This window comes from Tinamus guttatus, unplaced genomic scaffold, assembly GCF_059628265.1.
Source record: "Tinamus guttatus ecotype Peru unplaced genomic scaffold, ASM5962826v1 Tinamus_guttatus_pri_ptg000215l, whole genome shotgun sequence".
In the NCBI taxonomy this organism is placed as follows: Eukaryota; Metazoa; Chordata; class Aves; order Tinamiformes; family Tinamidae; genus Tinamus; species Tinamus guttatus.
Genome location: NW_028288749.1, coordinates 1733439 through 1758593, shown reverse-complemented (window position 1 = coordinate 1758593; position 25155 = coordinate 1733439). Strand labels below are relative to the sequence as shown.

Here is a 25155-nt window from a genome sequence, read left to right as displayed (position 1 = left end):
AGAGAGAACGTTGCTCTTTAGGGGGGGACTGAAGACAAGGCACCCAGTTAATGCGTGGCAGCATGCACGTGTGGGAGCGTGCATGTGTGGCAGTCACTGAGAATGGACCTCTGTCGTCCTCGCCTGGGCACTACCTGACAGAAGGGAGAAATTGTAAGGCAGGGAGGTGTCACTTTCACTGTGGAAAACAGGCACACTGGGAGGTGTTCAGTGAGAGGTACGAAAGCCGGAGAGGGTGGACAAAAACCAATTGTTCACTGCTACTTCCAGCACCAGAGCTAGGGGTCATCAGATGAAGCCAGGAGGAGGCAGATTCAACAAAACCAGTGGAGTTTTTCCTGCAATGAGAATTAGGCCTGTAGAGCTCCTTGCTCTGCAAAGGATATTGTGGATGCGGGCAGTTTTCATGAACTGGAGGGCTCAGTTGGGGTTATTATATAGACAAACTACAGCTGTCTCAGAAATCCCCTGAGCTGAAAGGAGCTGGGCTGTAGGAACCGTTAGACTGAACCACTAAGGCTGTGCCTTATATATATATATGAACTATGAAAATGTATAAATAACAAAGCCCGCTTCTCCTTCTTCCCCACTGCCACGGGGTGCTCGCTGCTGAGCGCTGTGGGACCCGCTCTCTGTGCTCCGGGTACCCCATCCCAAGGGCTTTGTCCGCATGAAGTCTGGTAAACAGCTGCTTTAGGTTTTCAGTGTTCTCTTTAACAACTAATAAATGCCAGCTGTACCTGCATGCAATGGAAGCTGCCGCCTGATGAACACACTGGAAACACCAGGCATTCCCCGCCCCGTGTTTTCCTCTGCAATTAAAAGCCTGGCAGAGAACCCAGGCTTAACAGCAAGGACCAGGCACGCCACCTTTCACAGTGCCAAGTTACAAACTGTGCTTTTATGGCTTTAACTTAAAAGCAGCAGTTTGGGCAGCGAAAGGCCGTTCAGCTGCAGCAAAGCTCTGCCCAGCCTGTACATGCATGAAGCTGTCTTTTGTGAAGCAGCTACTCTTATGCCACGGATACAAAACTATGCAGAGAACTTTTGCTCTACTCATGTGCAATTCAAAGTCAACACGACCTTCAGCTTCTCTCCGAGTGTGTGCCTGGTGGCTACTTCCTGGTCTTGAGAGCTTCTGCATTTCGTTAACCTTTGCCCAGGGCTGCCGGGGTGGGGAGCAGACGCCTGGCGCTGAATTCCGCTTGCGGCGCTGAGGCCAGGCAGCGACGGTGCGGTGACACAGCAGCGATCTAGCGCTGTCGCCGGGAGATCCGATGAAGGATGCGCGCCCGGCCGGCCACCAGAGAGCCCTCCGAGGGGACGCACCTCCTACACAGGCCTGCGCTGCGCTTCTGGCCGGATACGGAGGCCCGGGGCCAAGGGGGCCGCTGGCAGGAGGCACCCGCGGGCGCGCACGGCTCTGTCCTTGGGCTGCCCGTCCTTGGGCCGTGCCCGGCGCTTGCTGCCACCGCCACCGCCCTCCCCGCGCCCCCCGGGCCCGCGCTCACCTTCACCGCTGCCGCCGGCGAGACTGATCGGGCCCGGAGCGCGGGGCGGAGCTGGTGGCCACCCCGTCACCGTCACCGCCCCTCAGCCGGCCTTGCGCTGGGCTCCGTGATTTCACGTCTGATTCGCAGTTTACCAACGCGATTTAGTGGCCGCAGGACAGAGCCCGTTTATTAATGCAGATTCCTCGCGTGTTTCCCTTTCATTTTGCCTGATCTGCCTGGTACCGGGCAAACGCGGGTTCGTGCGTTGAGTTGCTGCATGTCTGCGTGCAGGCGGATGCCTCTCGGCAATTAGCAGCGTGAGGAAAATGAAGGATCTTATTCATGTCTCCCTCTGTTCCTGGTCTGTTTGGCACACGCAGCCCTGGGGCTTTTGTGTCCAAACACAAGGCATTTCCAAGAATGCGTGGATACTATCTAGGCAATATATTTTACATTAAAAGATTCCAGTTCCTTCGCATTAAATTTTGACAAGAGATGACTTGATTTCCAGTAACCTTTAGCACCCACTGCTGTTCCCGGGCTATCCAAAGGGCTCCTGCAGCCCAGGGCTTCTGGTGACGGAGCAGCCTGCTCCAGAGTCTGCATCTAAATATAAGATCCTGCCCTCACAACCCTGGTTGTAATCTCTTAGCTTATATCCCAGCTTTCCACAGGAAGAAAATTCTCAGATTCTCTGGGGCACCAGTGAGCTATCTGATCCTGGAGGCCCTGCTGGGCTTTCTGGCCAAAAAGACCTTGGTAAAGGTAAATTCTCTGGTTGCAACACAGTTCTGGGGCCTTTCCTGTGTCATGGGACGTAACTCTCCCAGTCTGTGCCTGTGACATGACAGGCCCCGTGCTGATCCTGCTTTTCTATGGGTGTCATGCGGTGGAGGAGTGTCAGTGTCAGGAGGAGCATCCTTTACCTCTGGCCTCAGGTAACTCCTTAAGGTTGAGAGTTGCCTTGCACATTCAAGGAGGAGAAATGCGATAGCATTTTACTGGAACAAGCCATGCACCCTAGTTAGTGGCACTAACTGCCAGTCGCCAGTTACTAAGCTGATCCTCTGTTACACTCATGCTAGTTAATGGTGGGTGTTGTTATCATGAAGATCTTGCACTGGTAAATACAGTTGAATTTTTTTTGTTTGAAATCCCTCTGGATTGTTTTATGAGCTAGTACATTTTCCCTGAATGAGTTAGCATGACATAGGGGCTGTTGAATATTTTGTCAATGTCCTGCATCCCCATGGATGAGTAAATATGAGGGTACCAGAATGAACCAAACGACAACACAGGGACTTTGTTCTCTTGCAGTTTTATTTTGGTTCACAAAAATCACATCTGGAGCGGGACACATAATAGGCAAAAATGGATCATAAGAGCCCGCTCTCAGGGCCCAGGACAGGCATTCAGAAGGATTCCTAGGGCCAATTCTAAGTGATTGTGTCTTCCTCTTCCTCTTCCTCATCCTCCCCCTTGGCTGTGTGGACTTCATATATCACTGCGCAGATGCCAGCTAGCCAGGCTACCACAGTGCCAGCTGAGAATATACAGAAGCCAATGAGACACAGAAAGATGTAGTCCTGCTCATGCAGCTGGGTCAGGCAGTTGGCCCGGAGCTGTGCCTGCACGGTGGGCATTTTCAAACCACGGAGACCTTCTGGCACATAGCAGGTGATGTTCTCGGCATCTGCAAAGGGAGCAGGAAGAAGCAAGGCTAAATTGCCTGTGCCTTGAGCAACACTGGATAGGAGTCCTGCTGGGAAAACAGTGGAGGTGTTTCCTAAAATCCTTATTTTTCCTTTCTTTCTCTCTCTTTTTTTTTTTTTTTATGTTAAACAACTTCTGACATGGCATAAGCTAAACTGAAAGAAGTTATTTTAGGCTGGAATAATGAGGCCTGCATCTGGAGAGTCAAGTCAGAAAACTAGGTTTGTTTGCAATTAGGTGTATGAAAGAAAATGAGGAAACTCATCAGTGATTTGGTTCCACTGAAACAATGACTGTGTCCTGCCACATTGTAATACACGCTGTGAGAAAACAGAGGCTGACTTTTCCTTCTGGAGCTGGGGAAGGCTGGCTGCGGTGGAAAGCACTGTCTCCTTTTGACGTTTGTAGAAGCACAGTGTAGCTTCAGCCACAGCTGTCTCCTCCCTGTTTTTTTTTTTTTTTTTAAATCAGTGCAATGAACAGAGTTACTGTGACACAGATATGTCAGTCACTACTTGAGATACTGCATGAATGGTCCTTAGGGAAAGGAAGTAGAGGAGAGAAACAAACAACAGGGGATTTATATTATATTGCATTATGTTATACATTAATGAGTTGATACAGCTGTAATGACTTTTCGTGCTGATAGCCTTCCTTGGGAGGAGTATAACTGGAGAACTTGTTCTCTCTTACGCAAAACCATCCTGTCTTGGGAGCGCCCTGTCAGCAACTAGCCTGCACACAGCTCCAGCTGAGCACAGAGCACCGCTGCAGAGGTGTTCTGTGAAGCTGCAGCAGCTTCTTAAACCAGGATGGGGATCTGCTGGCAGCAGATTTCAATGCTTGTGTTGCCCCTGAGTTACATCACCTCTCTGCACTAGAGCTGTCAGCTGCTGGAACGACTCTCATGTTAGAACCACCTGGTCCCGACAGACCGGGAGTTGCCTTTCCCTGGCTGGATGCAGATAGGCACGTGTGGTCCAAGGTTCCCAGCCTGGATACACTTACCTGCAGCATTAAAGTTTAACATAGTTGTCACTCCAGTTCAGGAAACAGGACACCCTGCTGACTCACCCGCAGCACCTTGCCGAGAGGTGGCAAGGCCTGACAGAGGAGGAAACTGGAGCTCAGCCTCCGCTCGCTACTGCTGAGGCTTTTTTCTCCCCTGTTCTGACACATGTACACAGGTGGAGGGGACATTTCTTCTAAATCCTAGCACAGTCTGTTCCATCTCCTCCCAGCCTCATCAGAGAGGTTTAAATAGATGCCTTGATCTCTTTGGCTTTCCCGTCCTTCATAGAGTTGTGCGGGGATCTATACCGCCACTTGCTTTTCTACTCATATCTTTGCAAACCATTTGCATTGAGCTTTACTCTTCTGTTCAGGGCTTCCGTGGGTTATTTCCTAACTACTTAGTTATTGCGATGGGTAGTACTTTACACTGCTCCATAGTTGACTGTAATATATCTGAGGAAAATGGGTAACTTTACTCTCTGCAGGGTGTTTAGTACATCTAGTAACATGCACAGACAACCCTAATTCTGTTCTGTCCTAACAACAGGTTCATTTTCTCCTCATTTTTCTTCCCCCTGGTTCTTATGTGCCCCTTTCTTTGTCGATGGACAGACTTTCTTGAACAAATTGTCTTTTGCAGCTCTCCCTCAGGTTTGTAACATGAATTACTGAGTTTTTTTTTTCCCTAGTTCAGTGATTTGTTCTTTTTCAATTTAGAAAATCAAATATAAATTTCAGAGCTGTAGAACAAAGGTTTACCCCTGGGACGAGTGCTTTTCTGGAATAGGGAACCGGTGATTAATTTGCCTTATGAATACTGTAATGCCTGTGGTCCAGAGCAGAACCTCTCATTAAGATAGACAACACTTGGATTTTGGCAATCTGGATGGTGTAAGGAAAGAAGGCCCTGCTTTCAGGAAAGGGCTCTTATTCAGGAGTAAGAATCACTCTGCTGCGGAAGTCAGGGGAATTCAAGCAAATGCTCATCTGCAATGCACGTACATTTATTATTCTGGATGATTTAAAATAAAACTGAGCCAATTTGCTCTGAGATGCTGGAGGAAGAGTGAGAACATAGGAAGGCAGTTAGTCATAAGGATACAGAGACAGCTTTATGACACAGCTTTAATTTGCATTCTGTTTCGCCCTGTCAATCACATTTCACCTGGGACCCAAACCAGAACCCCTGCATGGGAACTCCAAAAGTCTTTTCATACAATCATAGAATGCTGAAGGTTGGAAGGGACCTCTAGAGATCATCTAGTCCAACCCCCTGCACATGCAGGGTCACCCAGAGCATGTGGCACAGGACTGCGTCCAAGCGGGTTTGAAGATCTCCAGAGAAGGAGACTCCACAACCTCTCTGGGCAGCCTGTTCCAGTGCTCTGTCACTCTCACTGTTAAGAAATTTTTCCTTAAGTTTTGCTGAGTTCTGAGCGTTTGGATCATAGCCTGATTCCAAGAACCAGTCAAATGTATCTGTTTTGACAACTAGAAGCACTGTGATGTCTGAAGGTTATGGGAATTGTAATTTAGATCTGCTGTAGCACAACAGCTGCCATTCTCTTCAGGAAATGGGTCAGCCGGAAATGGTGTGATCGCAGCCCTGTTTCCCAGGCAGGGTGTGAGGTCAGGAGCAAAACTCTTGCTGACTCGCATAGTACCAGACTTTTCCTGGAGACCCTATCCTGTGAGAGCCGAGAGCAGAAGAGGGGCTGTCTGGGTTTCAGCCCGAATTTGCTTTTAGCACTGTGCAGACCTGCAGTAGAAATTGTGCCGCTGAGATCTGCCTTCCCACAGTGTTGTGTAGGAATGGAGTAGCAGGAGGTGTCTGAGGGTAGGGGACACTGGCAGAATGGTAGAGAGCTCAGGGCTGAGCAAAGTGAGTCAGAATGGAGGTAGGAGTAGAGCAGTACTTCATGAATTGCCACGGAGAGAGGATTTTAACCGGTATGGACACACTGATATTACTGCAGCAGCAACCAGAGATACTACTACTGCACTAGCAACCAACGATATGATCTATAGAGCAGATGAAGAAAAGGCAGAAAAATGAGAGCATTAACCTTCTCTACAGATTGCTGCAGAGCCAACTTGGGCTCCTGGCTCTTGAACTGGAGCCACAAACTACTGGTGACTCGCAGACACAGTGATACCTCCTGAGGCTGGGCAGGCATTTTATAAAAGTAACAATATTCTAGCTAGTGGCTACACTTCCTGAGGCTTCCCTTAATGACCTGAGGGTGAGAGCAAGTGTGATTCTCTGTGGGATGGAGAGTGTGCAACCCAGATGCTCTCATCTACGCTTAGTGATAAAAGCAGAAGATTGGAGCTGCAGTTGACATGCAGCAGCACAACCCCATGAATGAAAGAAGCTTGCGCCGACTGCCACCAATTCTCAAGTCTTTAATGTGCTGAAGTTTTGACAGAGAACAGAATGCCTGCTCTGATCCACCCAGATCTACTACAGCGGTAGGATAGGGGTCCTGCTTACACAGCCCTCACCTGGAAAATGAACGTTGGTCTTTGTCATCCAGGTGGTGAAGTCCAAGAAGGAGCAGTTGCAGTGCCACGGGTTGTCACTGAGCCCCAGAAACCTCAGGTGGGGGAGGTCACGGACGGTGCTGGTATCCAGGAACAGTAAGCCAGTCCGGCTCACGTCCAGATGCCTCAGCCAGGTGTTGTTGGCAAAGGCATCCTTCTCAATCTGCACAAGGCTGGGATTGTCCGACATCTTCAGCACAACCAGGCTGATGAGCTGTGAGAAGGTGCTGAGGGTGACCTGTGTGAGGTTGTTGAAGCTGAGATCCAGATAGACAAGCTTGGCCATGCCAATGAAAATGAAATCCAGGTGGTCCCCCAAGTGGTTCTCCCGGCAGTCCAGATAGACCAGGTCAGTGAGGAAGCTCAGTTCCACTGCAGGCAGGTATGAGATCTTGTTTGTTGCCAGAATGAGCTGCCTGGTATCCAGCGGGATGGTCACAGGGAACTCCTGCAGCTGTTGTCCTGTGCAGTTCACTTCCAGGTACTGACAGCTGCACCTGCTTGGGCAGCTGATGTTCCTTGAAGCCAGCACCATCCCCCAAAGAAACATGAGGCTTAGAGGCTGGGATGCACCTGCAAGGGACATGATCTAACACCTCCCAGAGGTCACAGCTCTTAGGAAGCGCAAACAGACATGGAGGAGCTGCAGGGACAGGGCCCTAGGGACGCTGTTTATCGCTACAGCCAGGCTGACAAGATGTCCAGGGCGCTGCGGTTGGGCAGCGCTTTGTGCCTGTGGCTTGCCTGGCTCCTTGTTACTGTGCCTGCCTGGAAGCTGAGCCACTTTCACCCACTTTCTGGATGTGAGAATGCCAAGCGCTGGCTAGAGGGTCTCCATGTCGCGCTCAGTGCCACTTGACACCTCTGTGATGTCAGCAGCTAGTGCCCAGGGCACCTAGGTCAGGGACAGCGGCGTGACCTGCCTGCTTGCGCCTGTGCTGCTTCTGCCCGAGGGAGAGTGCACGCCTGGAGGTCTGCGATGCACCACGGGAGGACACCCGCTGTGGGAAGGGCACTGTGAACAAAGGCAGTTCCTGCCACAACCAGTGTCAAAAGCCAAAAGGGGCTCATTTGCACTGAATAAACAACTGAGGACTGTGCAGTGCCACACGGTGTGTGTAAACCTTGTCTCCTTTTGGGAGAAGAAGACTAAGGAGGGTCTTCCAGAGACACTTTTACCCAAGAAATGTCCTGTCCCAGCTCAGGGACACATCCCTACCCTGGATGCCCTGCCTGTGACCCCTTACAGTAGTCTCAAGGCCACCTACAGCTCTGAGACTGGGACCTTCCACAGCACCTCCCCTCTGAAAGCAGATTGCTCTCAGGTGTGAGGACTCCCTTAGTGGGAGAGGAAGAGCCTTTGGGTACTAATGGGCCCTAATGTCCCTGAGCGGCCTCACCTGAAGGCTGACCCACCCACCTGTCCCCTCTGCCCATTAGAGCACTAGATAAGCTGAGGAAAGGGGAGCTGCTTCTTGCTACCTCTTTCAACTTTTTCTTCTTGTTTCTGATTTTCAACACAGTCTCTCATAACATCCTCATAGGAAAGCTCTGGATGGGTGGGTTAGATGAGTGGGCAGCGAGGTGGCTTGAGAACTGGCTGCATGGCAGAGCTCAGAGGGTTGTGATGATACCAAACTGGGTGGAGTGGCTGATGCTCCAGAAGGTTGTGCTGCTCTTTAGAAGGACCTAGACAGGTTGGAGAGCTGGGCAGAGAGGAACCTCACGAGGTTCAACAAGAACAAGTGCAGAGTCCTGCACCTGCGGAGGAATAACTCCAGACACCAGTGCAGATGATGGGTTGACCTGCTGGAAAGCAGCTCTGTGTAGAAGGATCTGGGAGTCCTGGTTGACAAGAAGTTAACCATGAGGTAGAGTGTGCCCTTGTGGCCAGGAGGCCAAGGGGATCCTGGCCTGCACCAGGAGGAGTGTTGCCAGTAGGTCAAGGGAGGTGATCCTGCCCCTCTGCTGAGCTCTGAGGAGGCCGCACCTGGAATATTGTGTCAGTTCTGGGCTCCTCAGGATAAGAAGGATGTGGAGAGAGTCCCATGCAGAATGACAAAGATGATGAAAGGACAGGAGCATCTATCGTATGAGGAAAGACTAAGCAAGCTGGGTCTGTTTAGTCTAGAGAAGACTGAGAGGGGATCTGATCAATATGTATAAAACCTGAGGGGAGAAGGTAGGGGCCAAACTGTTCTTGGTGGTGGACAGTGATAGGACAAGGGGTAATGCATGCAAGTTGAAGCACAGGCAGTTCCATCTCCATGTGAGGAATAACTTTTTTACTGTAAGGGGGACAGAGCCCTGGAACAGGCTGCCCAGACTGTGGACTCTCCTGCTGTGGAGATCCTCAAACCTGCCTGGATGCCATCCTGTGCCACATGCTCTAGGTGTCCCTGCTTGAGCATAGGGGCTGGACTAGATGATCTCTAGAGGTCCCTTCCAGCCTCAACCATTCTGTGATTCTGTGATGTGCCCGTGATGAGCACTGCTGATTTCCTGGCTGCTACTCTCTTCTGTGTTCCCATGAAGCCTTGTCTTGTCTGAAGCGAGTGCTTGTGCACAAAGCAGGTAGGGGCCTTTCTCCTTGTGCCCGTGGCCCTGTGGCCAGTGTGGAGCTGAGCGTGAGCTGTGCCCTGTGCTCCCTTCCCATGGGGAAGTCTGGAGGGCCCCTGTTAGGACACTGCTTAGGCCCAATGTGCTTGGGAAGGGAGGAAGCAGTTGCTTCAGTCACAGGCGGGTGTCACTCAGCGCGTGAGCCCCCGTGCAGCTCCGGATGGGAGACGAGGGCACTGCGCTCACCGCTGCGGCGTAAGCGGCTCCGAGTAAGCAGGAAGCCGGGCAGCTGCGTGGCACTCGCTGGGGAAGTGATGCCTTGCACAGGCGGTCTCTGTTAGCCGGGCCCGTAGCGCGAGGTCAGCTTATGGGTAACTGGTGGCGAGTGGCTGATGTCACTGTGAGGCGCTTGTGACCCGCCTCAGTGCACGAGTCTGCGCGGTGCTGTCTAGTCGTCCTCCCTGTTGAGCACGGTCGTCTTCTTCTGAGGTACCGCGGGTACCACAGGGTGCCGACGATGTCTTGTGCTTGGAAGCGACACTCAAGGCGCTGCACGGAATTGGGGAAAGTAGCTGCGTTCGTCCCTGACCTGGTGCTGGCTGATGACTTGAGGCATGAGACCCGCTTTGTTCAGAGCTTCCATGGAGTCCTGCTCTTTGCGGATGTCTCAGGTGGGTGCAAGTGTTGCAAGGTGTGGGCATTGAGAAGAGGCCAGGGGCCTGAGCTGCTGGCATTTAGCAGGCCTTTTGGAGCCCTCTTGTCCCATGGGCTGTATCGAGTGGCTCAAAGGTGACCTCTTGGCTGCTGAGGTTTTCCCCTTTGTGCAAGTAGTGCTCGGCTATTGCCTGGCCACAGGCGTGAGATGAGGTGGCTGTGGGATGTGCTGGAGGGTCCCAGCCAAGGGCTGGTGCTCAGTGTAATGGCCAGGGGTGAGAAGGGGCCAGCACAGGTGGAGTGAGGCAGCTCTGCCCACTGCCAGAGGCCCCTGTGTGTTCTCCTGGCTCGTGCCTCTCTTGAGTGGGTGCAAGCGACGTGGGAAATGCCAGGTCCTCGGTCCATGTAGACACTTCCTGATTTCTTTGTGCCACCGTGTCCTTGTTTCAGGCTTCACTGCTCTAACAGAGAAGTTCAGTCAGAGCACAAGCCTAGACCGGGGTGCGGATGAGGTGACGCAAACCCTCAATTGCTATATGGGTGATATCGTGGAAGGTGGGTGCTGCTCTGCAGGCGTGTGGGGGACTGGGCCACGAGGAGACAGAGGTGCTGGGCAAGGGGCTGCTGCCTTCTCATGCGGCCTGGGCCTTGCTGTGGCCTTGAGGGCCAGCGAGGGCGGCTGGGCAATGTGTCTCTTGCTTCTTTTGTGTGCAGAGATATTGGCTTTTGGAGGGGACATCCTGAAGTTTGCTGGTAAAGGACACTTATCGCGGCGTGCTGCAGCTGCCGAGGAGAGCTGGGGGACAGGGAGCCGGAGGCGCGGGATGGCAGAGCCCGCAGGGGTGGCTCTCGGCCCCCTGGTGCTCAGGGGAAACTGCTGCCTGAGGCCCAGGCTGGAGGCGCAGTGGGACAGCAGGGATGGGAGCAGGTGTCAGGGTGGCCTGGGAGTTGGGGGTCGGGGCAGCCCGTGAGAGGGGAGCGCTGAGGAGAGCCCGTGCGTGTCTGCGCTGCGTGGGACTGGCGAGGTGGGAGCTGTGCGTTCCTGCAGCCCCCAGGGCACCCTCTTCCTCTGCCAGTGTGTCTGCAGCGGCCGCTGGCCAGGAAGAGGGAAGTGCCCCTGTGCCCAGGGGCTGTGCCTGGGGACCCGCACACTTTTCCTCCCCATGCCTGCTGGCTTCTGCTGTCGCGGCACCAGCAGGGTGCAGCTGCGGGAGGATCACGGTGCCTTACGGGAGCCTCCCTGTGCCCTGGCTTTCCCTAGGGGATGCTGTGCTGGTGCTGTGGAGAGTCGAGCAAGCCCAGCTGGGAGACACCATCAGCCTGGTGCTGCAGTGCAGCCAGCGCATCCAGCAGAAGTACGGGATGCGGAGGACGGATGTGGGCCTGCAGCTCCGCCTGAAGATAGGTATGGGGAGTGCTGGATGGGGCGCGCTGGGCGCCGAGGCGTGCGTGGTGCTGTGCGGTGCCGCAGGGCGTGCTGCAGCGTCGCGGAGAGGTGCTGATCCCTGCTGGGGCCTTGCTAGGACCTGGCTGGGACCTAGTCCCTGCTAGGTCTCTCCTGCGGGAGGCTACTGTGCGTCCTCCAGCAGCCGTTGAGGAGCTGCCTGCACGCAAAGTGCGCACATGGCGAGCAAAGTGCCCATGTGCTGAGCCTCTGGTGGAGGCAGCTGCACGTCTGCATGGCCGAGAGGGACACTCAAGTCTGGGAAGAGCTGAACTGCGGGGGGCTGTGCAGGCGCAAAGGCCTCGGCCTCAACTCTGCTGATGGTCTCTCCACAGGGATCTCGGCAGGGCACATGTCCTTCCTCACGGTGGGGGATGGAAAGGAGCTGCGCTTCCTGGTCTTTGGCCGGGCTGTGGGTGACGTTTGGCATGCCCAAAACGCTGCCCGCGCCAGTGATGTTATCCTGTCAGTCCACGGCTGGGAGCTCTGTAACCAGAGCAAGATCAGGATGAGGATGCTTGATGGACCTGCTGTGAAGGTGGGTGGGGTGGCCTCTAGAGCAGTTTAGAGGACCTGGCCCTGCATGTGAGTGGGGAAGGGGTGAGAAGGCTGAGGAGATGAAGGTGGAGGGAATTGCAGGTGTTGCCATAGGTGGGAAGCTGTGGCTATTGCCCTTCTGTCTTGGGGATGGCACTGGGTTTTGCTTGCAGGGTTTGAGGAGGGGGTCAGGGCACCTGAAAACCTTTAGCTCAACCAGGAGCATCTTCTGTGGGTCACGGAGCTGTTCTTGACTGCGTTTTGTTCTCTGTTCCTTCAGGTTACAGGCATGGAAGAGATGTCCGAATCGGAATATGACGACATCTTATCGAAGGTCAACCGGGGTCGGTTGAACTCCTCCCTGCCTGAACGGCCAGGTAAGTCCCAACTTGGTGCTCGTCTGTGGCCGTCCAGGAAGACAGGGCTGGGCTTCTTGAGGGACCTGAGGGGAGTGTCGCTTGTGCTTTGTGTTCATTCCTGTGGCCCTGCTGAGCCTCAGCGAGGGGCTGGCTCCTTCCTCCTCCTTGCAGGAGGCTGCTCTGGATGAGCACTGGCAAGAGGAACAGAAGGGCAGGGGCAGAAGAGTTTTTCTCCCCCAGTTCCAGTGCCAGTCCCCGCTTCCCAGTGCGTCCCTAGGCTCATAGCACCAGGCCGCCAGTGACCCCCTGGCTCTTCCTTCCTTAGGCGTCCTGAGGCCTGCTGTGACCCTGCCCCCTTGGAATCTTCTGAGGAAGCTGCTGTGCAAGTACATCCCAGCGACTGTTGTGCGCAAGGTACGCCTGAGCTGCAGGGAGCTGCCTTTGTGGAGGGAAGGAGGGCTGCAGTCCTACGGGCATCGCTGGAGGTGGCCGCTTGCATCCATGCCTGGAGCAAGCTGGCAGCTCCTGGCAGTCGTTTCTCTGCTTAGCAATTGACTGCAGGATTGCAAGAAATGCAATATAAAAGTGCAGCCTGTGCTGCATGTGCTGACGCCAGCTTTGCCCAGGGGGAGGATTTATTCCTTGCTGTGACAGCTCCTGCCCACCTGCGCGCTCTGCCTTGGGAACTGCTGCAGGCAGTGGGGGCTCGAGGAGAGGCGGAGGGTGAAGCCGTCCTGCTCTTGTCCTCCAGATCGATGACGGGCAGCCCCTGGAGTGCTTATCTGAGCTGCGGCCAGTCAGCTGCCTCTTTGTCCAGCTGCATTTTGCAGAGGACGTCAGCTTACATCAGCTGTGCAAGGGCATCCAGGACAGCAACGTGATCATAGCGACCATCCTGCGCCCTTACAAGGGCGAGGTCAACAAAATTTGCATGTTTGACAAAGTGAGTGTCGGGGAGCAATGCACCATGCCAAAGTGTGGGCAGCAAGGCAAAGGGAAGTGGCTCTGCCTATGGAGCAGTGGGCAAAAGAGCAGCAGCTCTGCCTGGGTGGTGGGATCAGCACCTGGGGCTGGAGGCTGCCCTGAAGCCCCGCTAGGCTCCACAGAGGCTGGAATCCCTTGTGAGGAGCCGTTTGCTCTTGGCCTTGTCCCACGGTGCGCTGCCCCTGTCCTTGGCAGGGCTGCACGCTGCTGTGCGTGTTCGGGCTGCCCGGAAACAAGGTGCCCTGCGAGAGTGTCCACGCCTTGGGAAGTGCTCTGGCAATCTCCAAGGCTTGCATCTCGAGCTCCACGAAACTCGAGTGAGTGGGGAGGTGTGAGGGTAGCTGGGCAGGCAGGGCTGCGCGCGGGCCCTGATCAATCCCCGCTGCTCTCCGTGTGTCAGGGCGGTGTCCATTGGGGTCACGACCGGGACGGTGTTCTGCGGAGTCGTTGGCCACCCCATGAGGCACGAGTACACAGGTACGAGGTGCCCGTGTGAGGAGCGCACACCTGGGGGCTCTTTGTGAGCAGAGCCAGGCACCAAAGGCCGAGGCGGAGCAGCTGGGAGCAGCCTGTGGCCGTGTCTGCTGGGCTGCGCCAAGGGCTTGACCTGCGCCTGTCAGCAGCAATGGAGCAGAGCGGCTCTGCTGCGGTGGGGCAGGGGGGCTTGGGGCCCTGGGGTCCCTTTGGGCTGTGCTCCCAGCGGATGGGGCTCAGCTGTGCTGCAGCCTCGCAGCCCTCGGCCCGGGGGGCTGCCGTGGGCTGCCCTCGGCTGCGTCACTGTGTGGGCTCCCTCTGGGGCAGTCATAGGGCAGAAGGTGAACCTGGCAGCCCGGCTCATGGAGTTCTACCCTGGTGTGGTGTCGTGCGACACGGCAACCTACGCTGCCTCCCGGCTGCCCCGCACCTGCTTCAAGGAGCTGCCCGAGGTGGCCATGAAGGGCGTTGCTGATCCTGGCACCATCTATCAGTACCTGGGCATCTCCAAGGAGCTGTGAGTGTCCTCGCTGAGCAGGCTGGCTGGAGGCACGGTGAAGCGCTGGCTCAGCTGTTGCTCAGCACAGAGCAGTTGTGCAGAGAGAGGCCAAGCTGGCCCAGACTGGGGCCTCCCATCCCTGGGGCTGAGCAGATGGAGAGCCAGGGCATGGCTCTGCTTTTGGGCTGCCTGAGCAGAGGCCAGGGAAGCAGTGGGCAGGAACCACTGCTCGCGTGTGGGCAGGATACCGTGCCCCTGAAAAGATGAGCGGGTGCCCAAGAGCACATGGGTTCAGCTCCATGCATGACTCTCCCTGCTCCAGCTTCTGCCTCCTTAACTGACTCTTGTTTTTCTCTTTCTTCTGCTAGCATGTTTGGCATGGAGCTGAAAAAGGAGAGGCCCGAGCATTCCCCCTTGCTCGGTAGGTAGAAGGTGCCTTGGTCTCCCAAACGCCCCTCTCCTGCCCTTGCTTCCGGCTAGTAGCATGAGGGAGCAAGGAGGAAGGGCAGGGGCCGTGGTGGTGAGAAGGAAGGGTGTCAAGGGGTCTTTGCTCTTGCCCTTGCTGCAACAGCCTGCTCTCCTGTTTGCCTTCACAGGCCGGGACAAGGAGATTGCTCTCTTCAAAAGATATGTGCAGGCCTACGTGGCTCATGGAGAGAGCCACGTCATGGCCTTTGAGGGCATGAAGGGCTCTGGAAAGAGCCATTTACTTTCTGAACTTGCCAAGTTAGGCCGGGCTGCTGGGCATAGGTGAGTGTTGTTGAGCAGTCCATGTGCATCGGCCCCCCTGCCCTCGTACCGACAGGCGTGGGGTCCTCTAGGCCCTCTGCCTGTGTGCCTGGCTCTCGCGCTGTGGAAGCCCTGATAAAGCAAGATCTCCCCAGGCCTAGGTGGAGAGCAGTGTGAGCTGCCCTCCTAGCTCTTGAGGGAGACCAAGGTGGCTTCTGGAGCCCCTGCTGTTAAGCTTCCTCCTTTGGGCCAGGCTCAAAGCAAAGAGGAACCCGAGCTCAGGGCTTTTCCTGCAGCTGCAGAGCCGAGAGAAGAAGCCCAAGCAGCCTGCTGCACAAATGCTGCTGGCACTGAGGAGCCTGCCTGGGGCTGAATGTGCAGGCTGCCCTTGCTGTGGGCCCCAGGTTGTGCCTCTTCCTAGGAGCATTGCTTTGGAGCTCTGTGGCTCTTTGGGGCCCTCTCTGAACCTCGGTGCCTTTTGCTTTTGCACGGCAGGGTAGTGGCTGTGGCGCTGACAGAGCTCCACATGAAGCAGGACTACTCTGTGCTGAGAGGGATGCTGGCCATGGCCATGGACCTGCAGGCCTGCCAATCCTGCAGCACCAGGCAACTTGTCCTGCAGGAGAAGCTCCAAGGGCTCATGGAAGAGAGCAGCTACTGCCTCCTCAATGCCCTTTTCCTGGTTAAGGTGAGAACGGGAGCCCTCTCTGGCTGGAGCCAAGGTCTGCTTGGGAGGTGACCCGTGGCCGTGGTCATTCGGCCGCTCTTCTCTCTCCTGCCTGTTGTGTGGGGAGAGGTGAGGTGCTGAGGGCAGCAGCATATTGCTCAGCTGGACTTGCATGCAGGGTTGTTGTGCTGAAATGCCCTGAAAGGATGTTTCTGTGTGCCTGTGCTTTTCTGGCCAGTTTCCAGCATCGAAGAAAGTTTTGAAGATGAATGGTGCTCAAAGGGCCCTGGAAGTGGAAATCGCATTTAAAAAAGTGCTGCAGAAGGTGAGCAGTTCTCTCCATGGTGGATCAGGGAAGGAAAGCAAGATGACAGGCTGAGGGTTCTGCAGCAGAGCGAGTGGTGGCAGTGGCAGAAGGTCGATGTATTGCAGTCACTGCCTGTCAGAGGCTAAACGTCCTGAGTCAAGCCCCCCGATAACTTTTCTCCCGTCAAGATGGAGGAGTCACGGTCAGGAGGCGCAATGGTCTTAGTGTACTCCCTTGCCTGAGAGACCTTAACATCTCAGAGGAAGGAAGCGCTGGGGAGATCCTGAATGCCTTAGTAGCCAGGGAGAGGAGAGAGGCTGCAGAGCACACTCTGTGTGGAGAGGGGCTGGCCAAAATTCCTCCCTTCCTTGGAAGGTGCTTGAGAATTGCTGAGAATCCACCTTGAATAACCTGTTTGTTTCAGACTTTTGAAGACAAGGTGCTGTTCCTCATTGACAACGCACACTATATGGACTCCTTCTCCTGGGCTGTTCTGTCCCACGTGCTCAGAGACATCCCGAGCTTTGTGGTCATGGGCTTTGCTCCCGGTCCCTGCAGAGGACAGAGGCTTTGCAGAGCTGCGGCAGATGTCATGAAGCTGCAGCAGACAACTTACATTCGCCTGGAGGAGCTGAAGCCTTCAGGTGTCATGCAGAAAGCCTGCAGGCACCTTGGGGTGGTCAGCATGCCCCATGACCTAGAGACGTAAGTGTCAGGCAGGGCCGCAGAGCTCTGGTTTTCAGTGCATTCCAGCCATTGCTGTGTCTTCAGGACAGCTCATGTGCCAAAGGCAGGAGGGTCAGGGATGGGGAAGAGGCTGGTCGGAGGAGTGACCCGCCTTCCTTTGCCTGTGTCACTGCCTGCTGGATCTGCTCTTTTCCAGATTCCTGATGCAGAGAAGTGGTGGGATGCCCTACTACTGTGAGGAGCTGCTGAGCCACCTCCAGCAGCACAACATGCTCTTGATCCAGCCTCTAAGGAGGGATGAAGGAACGGAGCCCAAGTGGGAGAACCTCTTCAGTAAGCACCGTTGTGAAATTCACCCTGCCAATTCTTGAAATTCACCCTGTCAGTTTGTGAAATTCACCTTGTAATTTGGCCACACGGAGCCCTGTAAGGGCCCCCTGGGTCCTCTGTGCGCATGGGGCCGGGGAGGCCATAGGGGCCTCAGTGCTCCCCTTCTGCTGGGAGTGAGTGCTGAAGAGTGGAGGATGGAGACAGGCAAGATCAGTGATGCTGCAAGCTCAAGTTATGGCACAAGGGGTCTCCCTCTTGATAACGGCTCTGTCCTGCTCTCTTGTTCCGCTCAGCTCCTGCAACAGAGGCTCCTCTTGTCGGCTCAGCCAGAAGGTCCAGCGCACACCAGGACTGCAGGGTGTGCACCATCAGAGCTGGCGTGAACCTGCAGAACATGGTGCTTCCCCCCAGCCTGAAAGGTGAGGGGCTGAGCCCTGCTTAGCTGGGCCGTTTGTTTGGCTGCTTCTCCTTTCCCCTGTCCCTGCTCCCTGAGATTGCAGGGGGAGCTGAGCTGTCCTGAAGGTGTGCGCCTCGCGTTGCACCTTCCCTGTGGCTTTGGTCCCCAGGAAGCAGGGCTCGATCTACTGCTTCCTGTGTTGCAGAGAATGCAGCCTCCCCACCTCAGCCTTGGCAGAGGGCAAGAGAGATACGCGTGTCTTGTTTTTGCCAGGGATTGCGCTCACAGAGCTGGACAGCATGAACTTCTCGGAGCGGATGGTTTTGAAGTGTGCAGCCATCATTGGGCCGACGTTTACCACAGAGCTGCTGTTCCACATCCTTCCCAAGTGGACCAGGACCAAGCTCAACAAGATCCTGAGTGTCCTGGTGACGTGCAACATCTTGAGGTGGCAGAATGTCAAAACGGTGGCAGAAGACAGCAGCGTTTCCACCACGTGGTCTGCTACAACTCAGCAGGAAGAGACTGGTAAGTGGTGATAAGACCTGGGGCTCCCCAGGGGCTGCTGCACTGCCCCCATGGCTGCGGGTGCTGCCCAGGGCAGCCTCCTGATTGGGGATGGTTTGGCATGGGGAGCGGATCACGCTGGGACAGCCTTTCAGAGCGGCAAGGAAGAGCTGCCGGCGGCTTCCTCGTGCTGCTGGTAGCATCGCTAGTTCCCAGGTGTTGTGCCGCCGGCTCCCCTCCGTTGGGGGAGCAGAGAGAGCAGGGAGAGCAGAGCAGTCGCCTGTTGTGTGGGCCCTGCTGGTCTCCACCAGGCAAGCCGGGCCATTCTGCTCTAGTGCTGCAAGGCTCTGAGCGCTGCTTTCCTGCCAAGGCTCTTCTTTGATGTGTGGCTCTGCTGGCCCTGAGCGGTGGCTCCTGCAAGGCCCCATTGCCTTTCAGATGACAAGTGGTCCTTGGGCGAGAGCGACGAGCTGCAGTCCGACGTGCTGGCCTTCCGCGTCCCGTTGCTGCGCGAGGCCGCCTACGAGCTGTGGCCCAGGGTGCAGAGGATGGCCATGCACCGCAAGTGCGCGGCCTTCCTGGAGAGGCGAGCGCACAAGTGCCAGAGCTGCGGCGGAGCGGAATTTGTGGCCTTCCACCACGTGGCTGTCAGCAGCAGCCCGGAGGAAGAGAGCACAGACAGCGCCGCTGGCAAAGGCTGCTCTGCCAGCAGCACAGGCGAGGAGAGCAGGGGCCATGAGCTCTCTGCCACTGCGGGTACGCTCCCTGCCGTGCGCTGCAGCCTGGGCCTTCTCGGGGTGGGGAAGTGGCCAGGAAAGAGGCGCCCTCCATGCCGTGACCCTCCTCTCCTGCCAGAGTGTGCGAGACGCAGCTCTTGCCCTTGAGAGCTGAGCGGGTGTTTAACTCGGGCTTTGTTTGCAGGTGCTGCAAGAGCTGTGCAGGAGGAGACAGGCTTCTGGGATGAGACTTTACGGTGAGGAGACCTGCATTTGATCATTAGGGGAAGTCAGTGGCCTCAGGATCTCCAGAGGGGGCCAGTGCAGTTCTCAGATTTGCCTGCTGGCTGTGACCTCAGCTTAGGAAGAGCTGGCCTCTTGGGTGGGAGCTGGGATGTGATGGCGTGGGAGAGGAGCATCCCTGAGGAAGCCCGTGGGATCACGGTGATGACTGTCCTGTTGTGGGGCAGCAGTCCTGGTGTCCTGGGGCTTCATCGCTGTAAGAGAGCCCTGCTGCCAGCTGGGCATTGCAGTGCTGCGAGCTGCCCCCAAAACGTGCTCTTCCTCCAGGCAGGCAGGGCATGGCAGAGCAGGGCAGGTGGTGCTTAACGTGTGTCCTCTTTCCTGTGATCTTGTCTCCAAGCAGAGCTACAGAACGGTTTCTGGCCAAGACAGAGCAGACGGTGCCAAGGAACAGCAAATGGATGCATGGTGCCTCGTGCTCCTGCGAATGCAAGGCCACCGCGGACTTGGTGCTTGTGCCCTTGGCTCACCACCACCTGGCCATGGGCAACGAGGCCAGAGCCATTTATTACCTGCTGGAGAGTGCGGCTGCCTACGTGCACGTCTCCAACAACTACCTGGTGAGCTAGCCTGCTTGCTGGAGCCCCTGCACATGGAGTCCTCTCCATTGCCTTGCCCTGGGCCAGACCATCTGCCCTTGCAAAAGGCCAGGCCTTGGTGGCACCTGGGCATGTTCGGCTGGGCTCCCACCCAGGCTCTTCCTCCTGCTTGCCTCTCCTGTGGCAGGAGAAGCAGTTCCTTGTCACGAGGGCAGCCTGCAAGGAGTGCTGTGCTGTGCGTGGGGGTGGGCACTGCCCGGGCAGAGGGGACCCGTCTGCAGAGAGACGCAGGGGCAGGGATGGGGCTGGGCGCAGGCTGCGCACCGACGCTCCCCTGCTCTCCGTGTGCTTGTGCAAAGGCCTTTACAAGTCTGCAGCGAGCGGAGGCCCTGAGGAGCGCAGCAGCGCAGAAAGGCGAGGGGCTGGCGAGCTTTGAAGAAGCCACCTTGCTCAGCCTGAAAGGAGAGGTGAGTGACAGGCAGGACGTGAGGGCTCTGCTGGTGGGAGCAGCTGGGCGCCTTCCTGGGGTGGTTGTGGGGACATTGCTGGCGTTTGGAGGCATGGAGGGCTGCTCTTCACAGCTGCCTCTGTGACCCTCTGCCCTCCAGCTGCAGCCAGCCGATGCCCTTGGCCCCAAATCAACCAGACCCTTGAAAGTTGGTGTGTGCTCAGCCGGAGCCCTGGGGACTGTCTTTATAAGCCTTTTCCCACGCAGGTCTGCTACAACATGGGATGCATGGAGCTGGCAGAGAAGAACATCAGGAAGGCACTGAGCCTGCTAAAGAGGCCATTCCCAAGCACCTCAGCTAGTGTCTTCTTTAAGTCTCTCCTCGAGAAGTCGCCCCATGCGTCCTACAGGAAGAGCAGAGAAAGCTCCTCTCCTCAGGAGACGAGGTAAGGCGCTGGCGGGAAAGGGCAGGGAAGAAAGAGCCATCTGTGTCCTGGCCTGAGCCCCTTGGCCCACACCGGCCTCGGCTCCAGCGCAGACGTTGCCTGAGCGCAGGTCTGAGCACGGGGAAAGGTGCGGAAGGCCCTGGAGGCTAATGGATGGGGGTGTCCTGTGGCGCAAGGAGGGCTGTTGTGGTGGAGAGCAGGGAGCTGCTCCACGGGGAGTGCAGGCTGCAGAGGGAAGGGCAGTGTCGCTCGGCCCCGTGTAGCTCGTGGCTGCGTCCCAGCGGTTTCTCCTGTGTGGCAGGAGGGAGAGGCTCCCCTGGCTGCTGCGGCAGAGCCGCTGCCTTGCCCTCCTGCGGCAGCTCTTCAGCCTGCAGAGCACGTCCAGTGGGCAGAGGCTCTCGCGCCTGGCAGCGCGCATGAAGCTCAACACGGACGTGGAGTCTGAGCACGCGAGTCACGTGAGTGCCTGCGGCAGCAGACGCCTTCCTGGCGTAGCCCCTTCCCCTGGGCATGGCAAGAAGAGGCCCAATGCCGTGGAGATGGCCGCATCCCTGAGCCTTTCTTTGCGAGCCTCCAGGAGGTGTTTCCGCATTGTAACCGTTGCCCTGACTGTAGCCTTAAGGCGGCACCAAGGTCCGTCATAGAATCATAGAATAGAATCATAGAATGCTTAGGGTTGGAAGGGACCTCTAGAGATCATCTAATCCAACCACCCTGCATACGCAGGGTCACCTAGAGCACGTGGCACAGGACTGCGTCCAAGCAGGTTTTGAAGATCTCCAGAGAAGGAGACTCAGTCCCGCTGAGTCCCGTCCCGCTCAGTCTTGTGTGTTCTCCCGTTTGGTCCCTTTCAGATCCTCCAGGCCTACATGGAGCACGTGCAGCACTGCCAGGAGCTGGGCAGCCGGGACGAGTGGCTGCAGTACAGGCGGGCGGCCATGCAGCTCAGCGCTGACGTCAAGCCCTTGGAAGGAGGGCTATTAAGCGCTGCAGAGTTTGCCCAGGCCCTGTCCCATGTGCACCTCAGCCTGGGAAATCTACCCCTCTCTGTCATCGTCGGTAGGTAGCCTGCCCTCCCTGCGAGAAGAGCTCTCTGCAGAGAGAGCCTGTGCCACTCTGCTTCTGTCTTGCCAGGCTACCGCGCCATGAGCCTCGGCATGGAGCTGGGGAAGCCCGAGCTCGACTGCAAGGTCCTCACGACGCTCTTCACAGCGCTTCTGCTCCAGATGAGGTAATTCCGCTGCCGCCCTGACCGCAGCTTGCGCGGTGTCAGGAGGACACTGCAAAGCCCAATGCAGCTGCCAGAAAGAGCAAAGAAGGGAAAGAGCGAGAGGATGGGAAAGGGGCTGGGAGGCATTTGGAGGGGCTCCTTCGGATCCCCCGCCAAGGAGATGCTCCACGGAGGCTCGCTGTGCTCCTCCCCAGATACCCGGAATGTGCAGATGTGCTCTCCAGGCTCGAGAAGCAGGTGGCTGGAGAGCAGCGGCTCATTGGACAGGCCTGCTTCTTCTCCTGCTGCCTAGACCTCTTGCTTTATGCTGGTAAGTGCTCCGAGAGGAGGGCCACAGACAGCCAGGAGGCTTGCAGAGATGGCTTTTCTCCTGCCACAACACTTGAGTAATCACAATCCCCAAGGAACCTCCAAAATGCTAGCAATTCCTTTCTTTGCTTAACTGTCTTTTGAGATTCCCCCCTTGTGAAAGCTCAGGCTTTCTCCTGCCCTGAATGCCTGAGGAAAAGAAGGCAGTGGGGGGAGCACCGCTTCTGAGATACGTTTGTATTACACAGGCTGGGAGTACAAGTCTTTTGAGGACTGCAGGAAATTTGTGGAGTGCAATGAAGACAACCGCATCCTCAAGTGCCAGAAGAGCATCCTGCTGGGGCTGTATTCATCCCTGGCTCTTTGGTACGTTACAGACTTGCTTGGACCGCACTGGCGAGAGGCCCCAGGCAGTGATTGTGGCAGGAGAGGTGGGAGCTGCGGGTTCCTCATGTCCCCTGTCCCGTGTCTAACCAGGTGGCCATCCCTGCAGGGGTGCTTTTATGAAAGGGGCTGGTGGGGAGAGGCTGTGCACCGGGAACAAGGTGGCCAGGAGCCTAGGACTTGTTAGCCTAGAAGACAGCCCAATTCCTGGCCATCTCTACACAATGTGTGCCTGTTTCTCTTGGGATGATGTAGGTTTGTGAGGCTTGGCCTGTGGGACAAGTTCCAGAAGCCCTTTGAAAAGGCCAAGAGGCTGCTGAAGAGAGCAGACGGCTCCATATTTGCCACCCAAGCATGCACGCGGATGCTGGAATGCTACATCCTGGGGCTGAAGAATGAGCTGGAGCACCGCTCGGCGAGGGCCCGGGAGAGCCGCATGCAGGCCCTGAGGGTGAGGGGAGAGGAGGAAGGGCATGTGCTGTGCAGGGACTCCAAGGAAAGCTGCCGTGGCTTGACAAGGCCAGGTGGAAGCAGCTGTGATGGGATGGAGTGAGGACAGAGTGCAGTGGGTTAGAGAGGACCATGGCAAAAACCTCCTCTTGCCAAGAGTGTCAGCAAGAGGTGGAAGAGAAGGCAGTCGGGCCAAGGAGTTTCCTGGGCCTCTTCTTCCTCTCTCTTCTCCTGATGGGCCTCTGCCTTGCTCTCTCGGTAGCTTGCAGAAGAGGCTCTCTCTCGGTGCTCTACAAGCCCCGTCTTCTACGCCAGAGTCCAGCACCTGACCGCCTACCTCTTCTGCATGCTGGGTAACAAAAGGCAGAGCCTGTTGTGCCTCAGTGAGGCCCTTCGAGCCTGTGAGGGGCATGGCAACCTCCTGGAGAAGAGCTGGCTGGAGATGAGCACTGTAAGTGGCTGCTCCTTGCCTCTGAGATGCTTCCTGGGCAGAGGAGCAGCGTGCCCTGGGAGAAGGTAGCCCAGGGTATACTGCAGCAGGTCCGTGCGGGGAAGGCTCCCAGAGAGCCTCAAGAGCCTTGCTGAGCTGGTGGGTGCTGTTAGGTCTCCTCAGCAGGAGAGCATTGGCAGCTGCCGTGTGTCTCACACAGGCAGGGCTGCCCCTGAGGAAGCAGTGGACACTGCCCTGCTCCTCCCCAGCATCTCTGCAGGGCTGAGGAGTGCTCAAGCTGAACCTTTGCCTCTCCCTTAAGCCAGCTGTGGGAGCCCAGCAGTCTCCATTTGCTTGCCCTCTCCTTGCCCTCCCTGAGGGGCTTTTGCAGTGTGGCAAGTGGGCTGAGGGATGGAAGGAGCTCCTGCAAGAGGCTTTGCCTCCCGTGCCAGACAGTGATGAGGGCTCTGGGGCTCTGCTGTTCTTCTCTTGTTTGTCTTAGGAATTGTGGTGCACGGAGAAGGGCCCTGTGGAAGATCTGTGGCTGAGGACAGCGCCACATTTTCCGCAGCTGATGGAAGCAGAGCCAGAAGGCAGCAGCTGCAGATATCTGCTGAAGCTGCCAGCACTCCAGCGTGAGGATGCTCTATGAAGAATAATTAAATCACGCTGATGTCTCTTTGGTCTGTGGCTCCATGCAGGACCCTGAAAGAGGATCCTGTAGGCATGCAAGGAGTGTCTGGGGCCTGTGATTTATGGAGAAAGCTAGGCTGTGGGAAAGCCATTCCTGAAACCTGGAGTGTTTGAGAGAGTTGAGAGCTGTAAAGCAGTTCAAAAAATGGTCTCCCCCGACACTACCTCTGTCCAAATCAGCAGTGGGGAAGAAGCCACCCATAAAGTGGATGGGCTCTGAGGGCTGCCTGTGTCCTGATCCAGTGTCAAGGGAGGTTTTGATATGATCCCAAGAGTGAGATTAAGATACAAACGAGGTCAAATGCCATACAACCGTGTAAGCTTTATTCTCATAAGCAGCATAGGACAGAGGGAATAAGAAGGGAAAAAGCAAGGAAGATCAGCAAGCAAGCGGAGATATGCAGCAGGATTATAGTTACCACCACCAGTCCAGCTAAGTGTCATGGGCTCTGCTTCGGTGCAGGCACAGGTGCCTCGGTGCAGGTGATGTTCCGCACACACCTCGGTGCTGGTGATGTCCTGGGAAAGAAGCCGTGTGCCCTGGAAGAAGCTGCACACACCTGGGAAGAAGCTGCCGTGTGCCCCAGGGCGGGGATGTGCAGTCCTTTCATGTCCCTGCTCTTGAAGAGTCCGCTCCCTTTTGTGCGTGCTCTGGTGCTCCTCTTCCCCCAACTCGAGTGCCAGCGCTGCTCCATAGACACCGCTGGGCATTGTCTGGGCCTTGTGCTAATCTCACAGTCCTCCCAGAGGCAGGGTGCCAAGGTCAAGAAGCAGATAATTGCAGGGAGATGGAACACCTGGTGCTGACATCACAGTCCTCCCAGAGCTAAGGCCAAGGAGTCATAAATTGTATGGAGATAAGACACCTCGAGCTGATAGATGGGACGCCTAGGTCAAGAAGTCCTAAATGATACGGCAACAACGTTGAGACAAAACACAATTCAAAACAGTCTCTGACGGCCTGCACAAGTGGAACTTGTCTCTTGATGCTGATGTAGCAGATTTGCGTGCATTATCATGCCTCCTCATGTAAGGGCACCATATATGTCCCAGTAGCCTGAAAACATGGGATCTTGCACTCAGCTTGAGACTACTGTCTGGAAGGGTTGAGTTCATGGTGGCACCCTGGAGAGGTGGCTTTTTCAGACTTTCTTTTGGGCAGGAAGTCTGTAATGAAACTCCCAAGCAGGGAAAGGCTGCTCCAAGAAGAAACTGGGAAGGCTTCAGAGTATGGGCACACTCCTATGTGCCATACTCCACATGGCTTTCAATCTGTGAAGACAAGAAGCAGCTGGGTTTGTATGCTCA

The 25155-nt window shown here is 56.1% G+C and overlaps 3 protein-coding genes across 3 annotated transcripts; 2 read left to right on the top strand and 1 right to left on the bottom strand.

The window, feature by feature from the left end:
* Positions 1-2929: 2929 nt before the first annotated feature.
* Positions 2930-7350, bottom strand: LRRC52 (leucine rich repeat containing 52). The gene is made up of 2 exons (XM_010225992.2): positions 6726-7350; positions 2930-3186 (listed from the first exon to the last, which is right to left on the bottom strand). The coding sequence occupies exons 1-2, from the start codon at positions 7348-7350 to the stop codon at positions 2930-2932; spliced, it is 882 nt and encodes a 293-aa protein (XP_010224294.2).
* Positions 7351-7398: 48 nt separating this feature from the next.
* On the top strand, positions 7399-20994 carry LOC104576571 (adenylate cyclase 10). Its single transcript, XM_088524886.1, is given in 20 exon segments — positions 7399-7567; positions 9793-9821; positions 9823-9994; positions 10428-10532; positions 10692-10730; positions 11239-11382; positions 11757-11959; positions 12239-12335; positions 12643-12731; positions 13069-13260; positions 13497-13618; positions 13702-13778; positions 14103-14292; positions 14643-14695; positions 18337-18654; positions 18820-18871; positions 19261-19477; positions 19816-19923; positions 20172-20350; positions 20652-20994. Coding segments are annotated over 20 exon segments (2898 nt in total).
* A 225-nt stretch (positions 20995-21219) lies between these two features.
* Positions 21220-23806, top strand: LOC148594667 (adenylate cyclase type 10-like). Its single transcript, XM_088524885.1, has 7 exons — positions 21220-21409; positions 21485-21581; positions 21776-21891; positions 22139-22256; positions 22530-22725; positions 22987-23175; positions 23657-23806. The coding sequence occupies exons 1-7, from the start codon at positions 21220-21222 to the stop codon at positions 23804-23806; spliced, it is 1056 nt and encodes a 351-aa protein (XP_088381011.1).
* The last annotated feature ends 1349 nt before the right edge of the window (positions 23807-25155 follow it).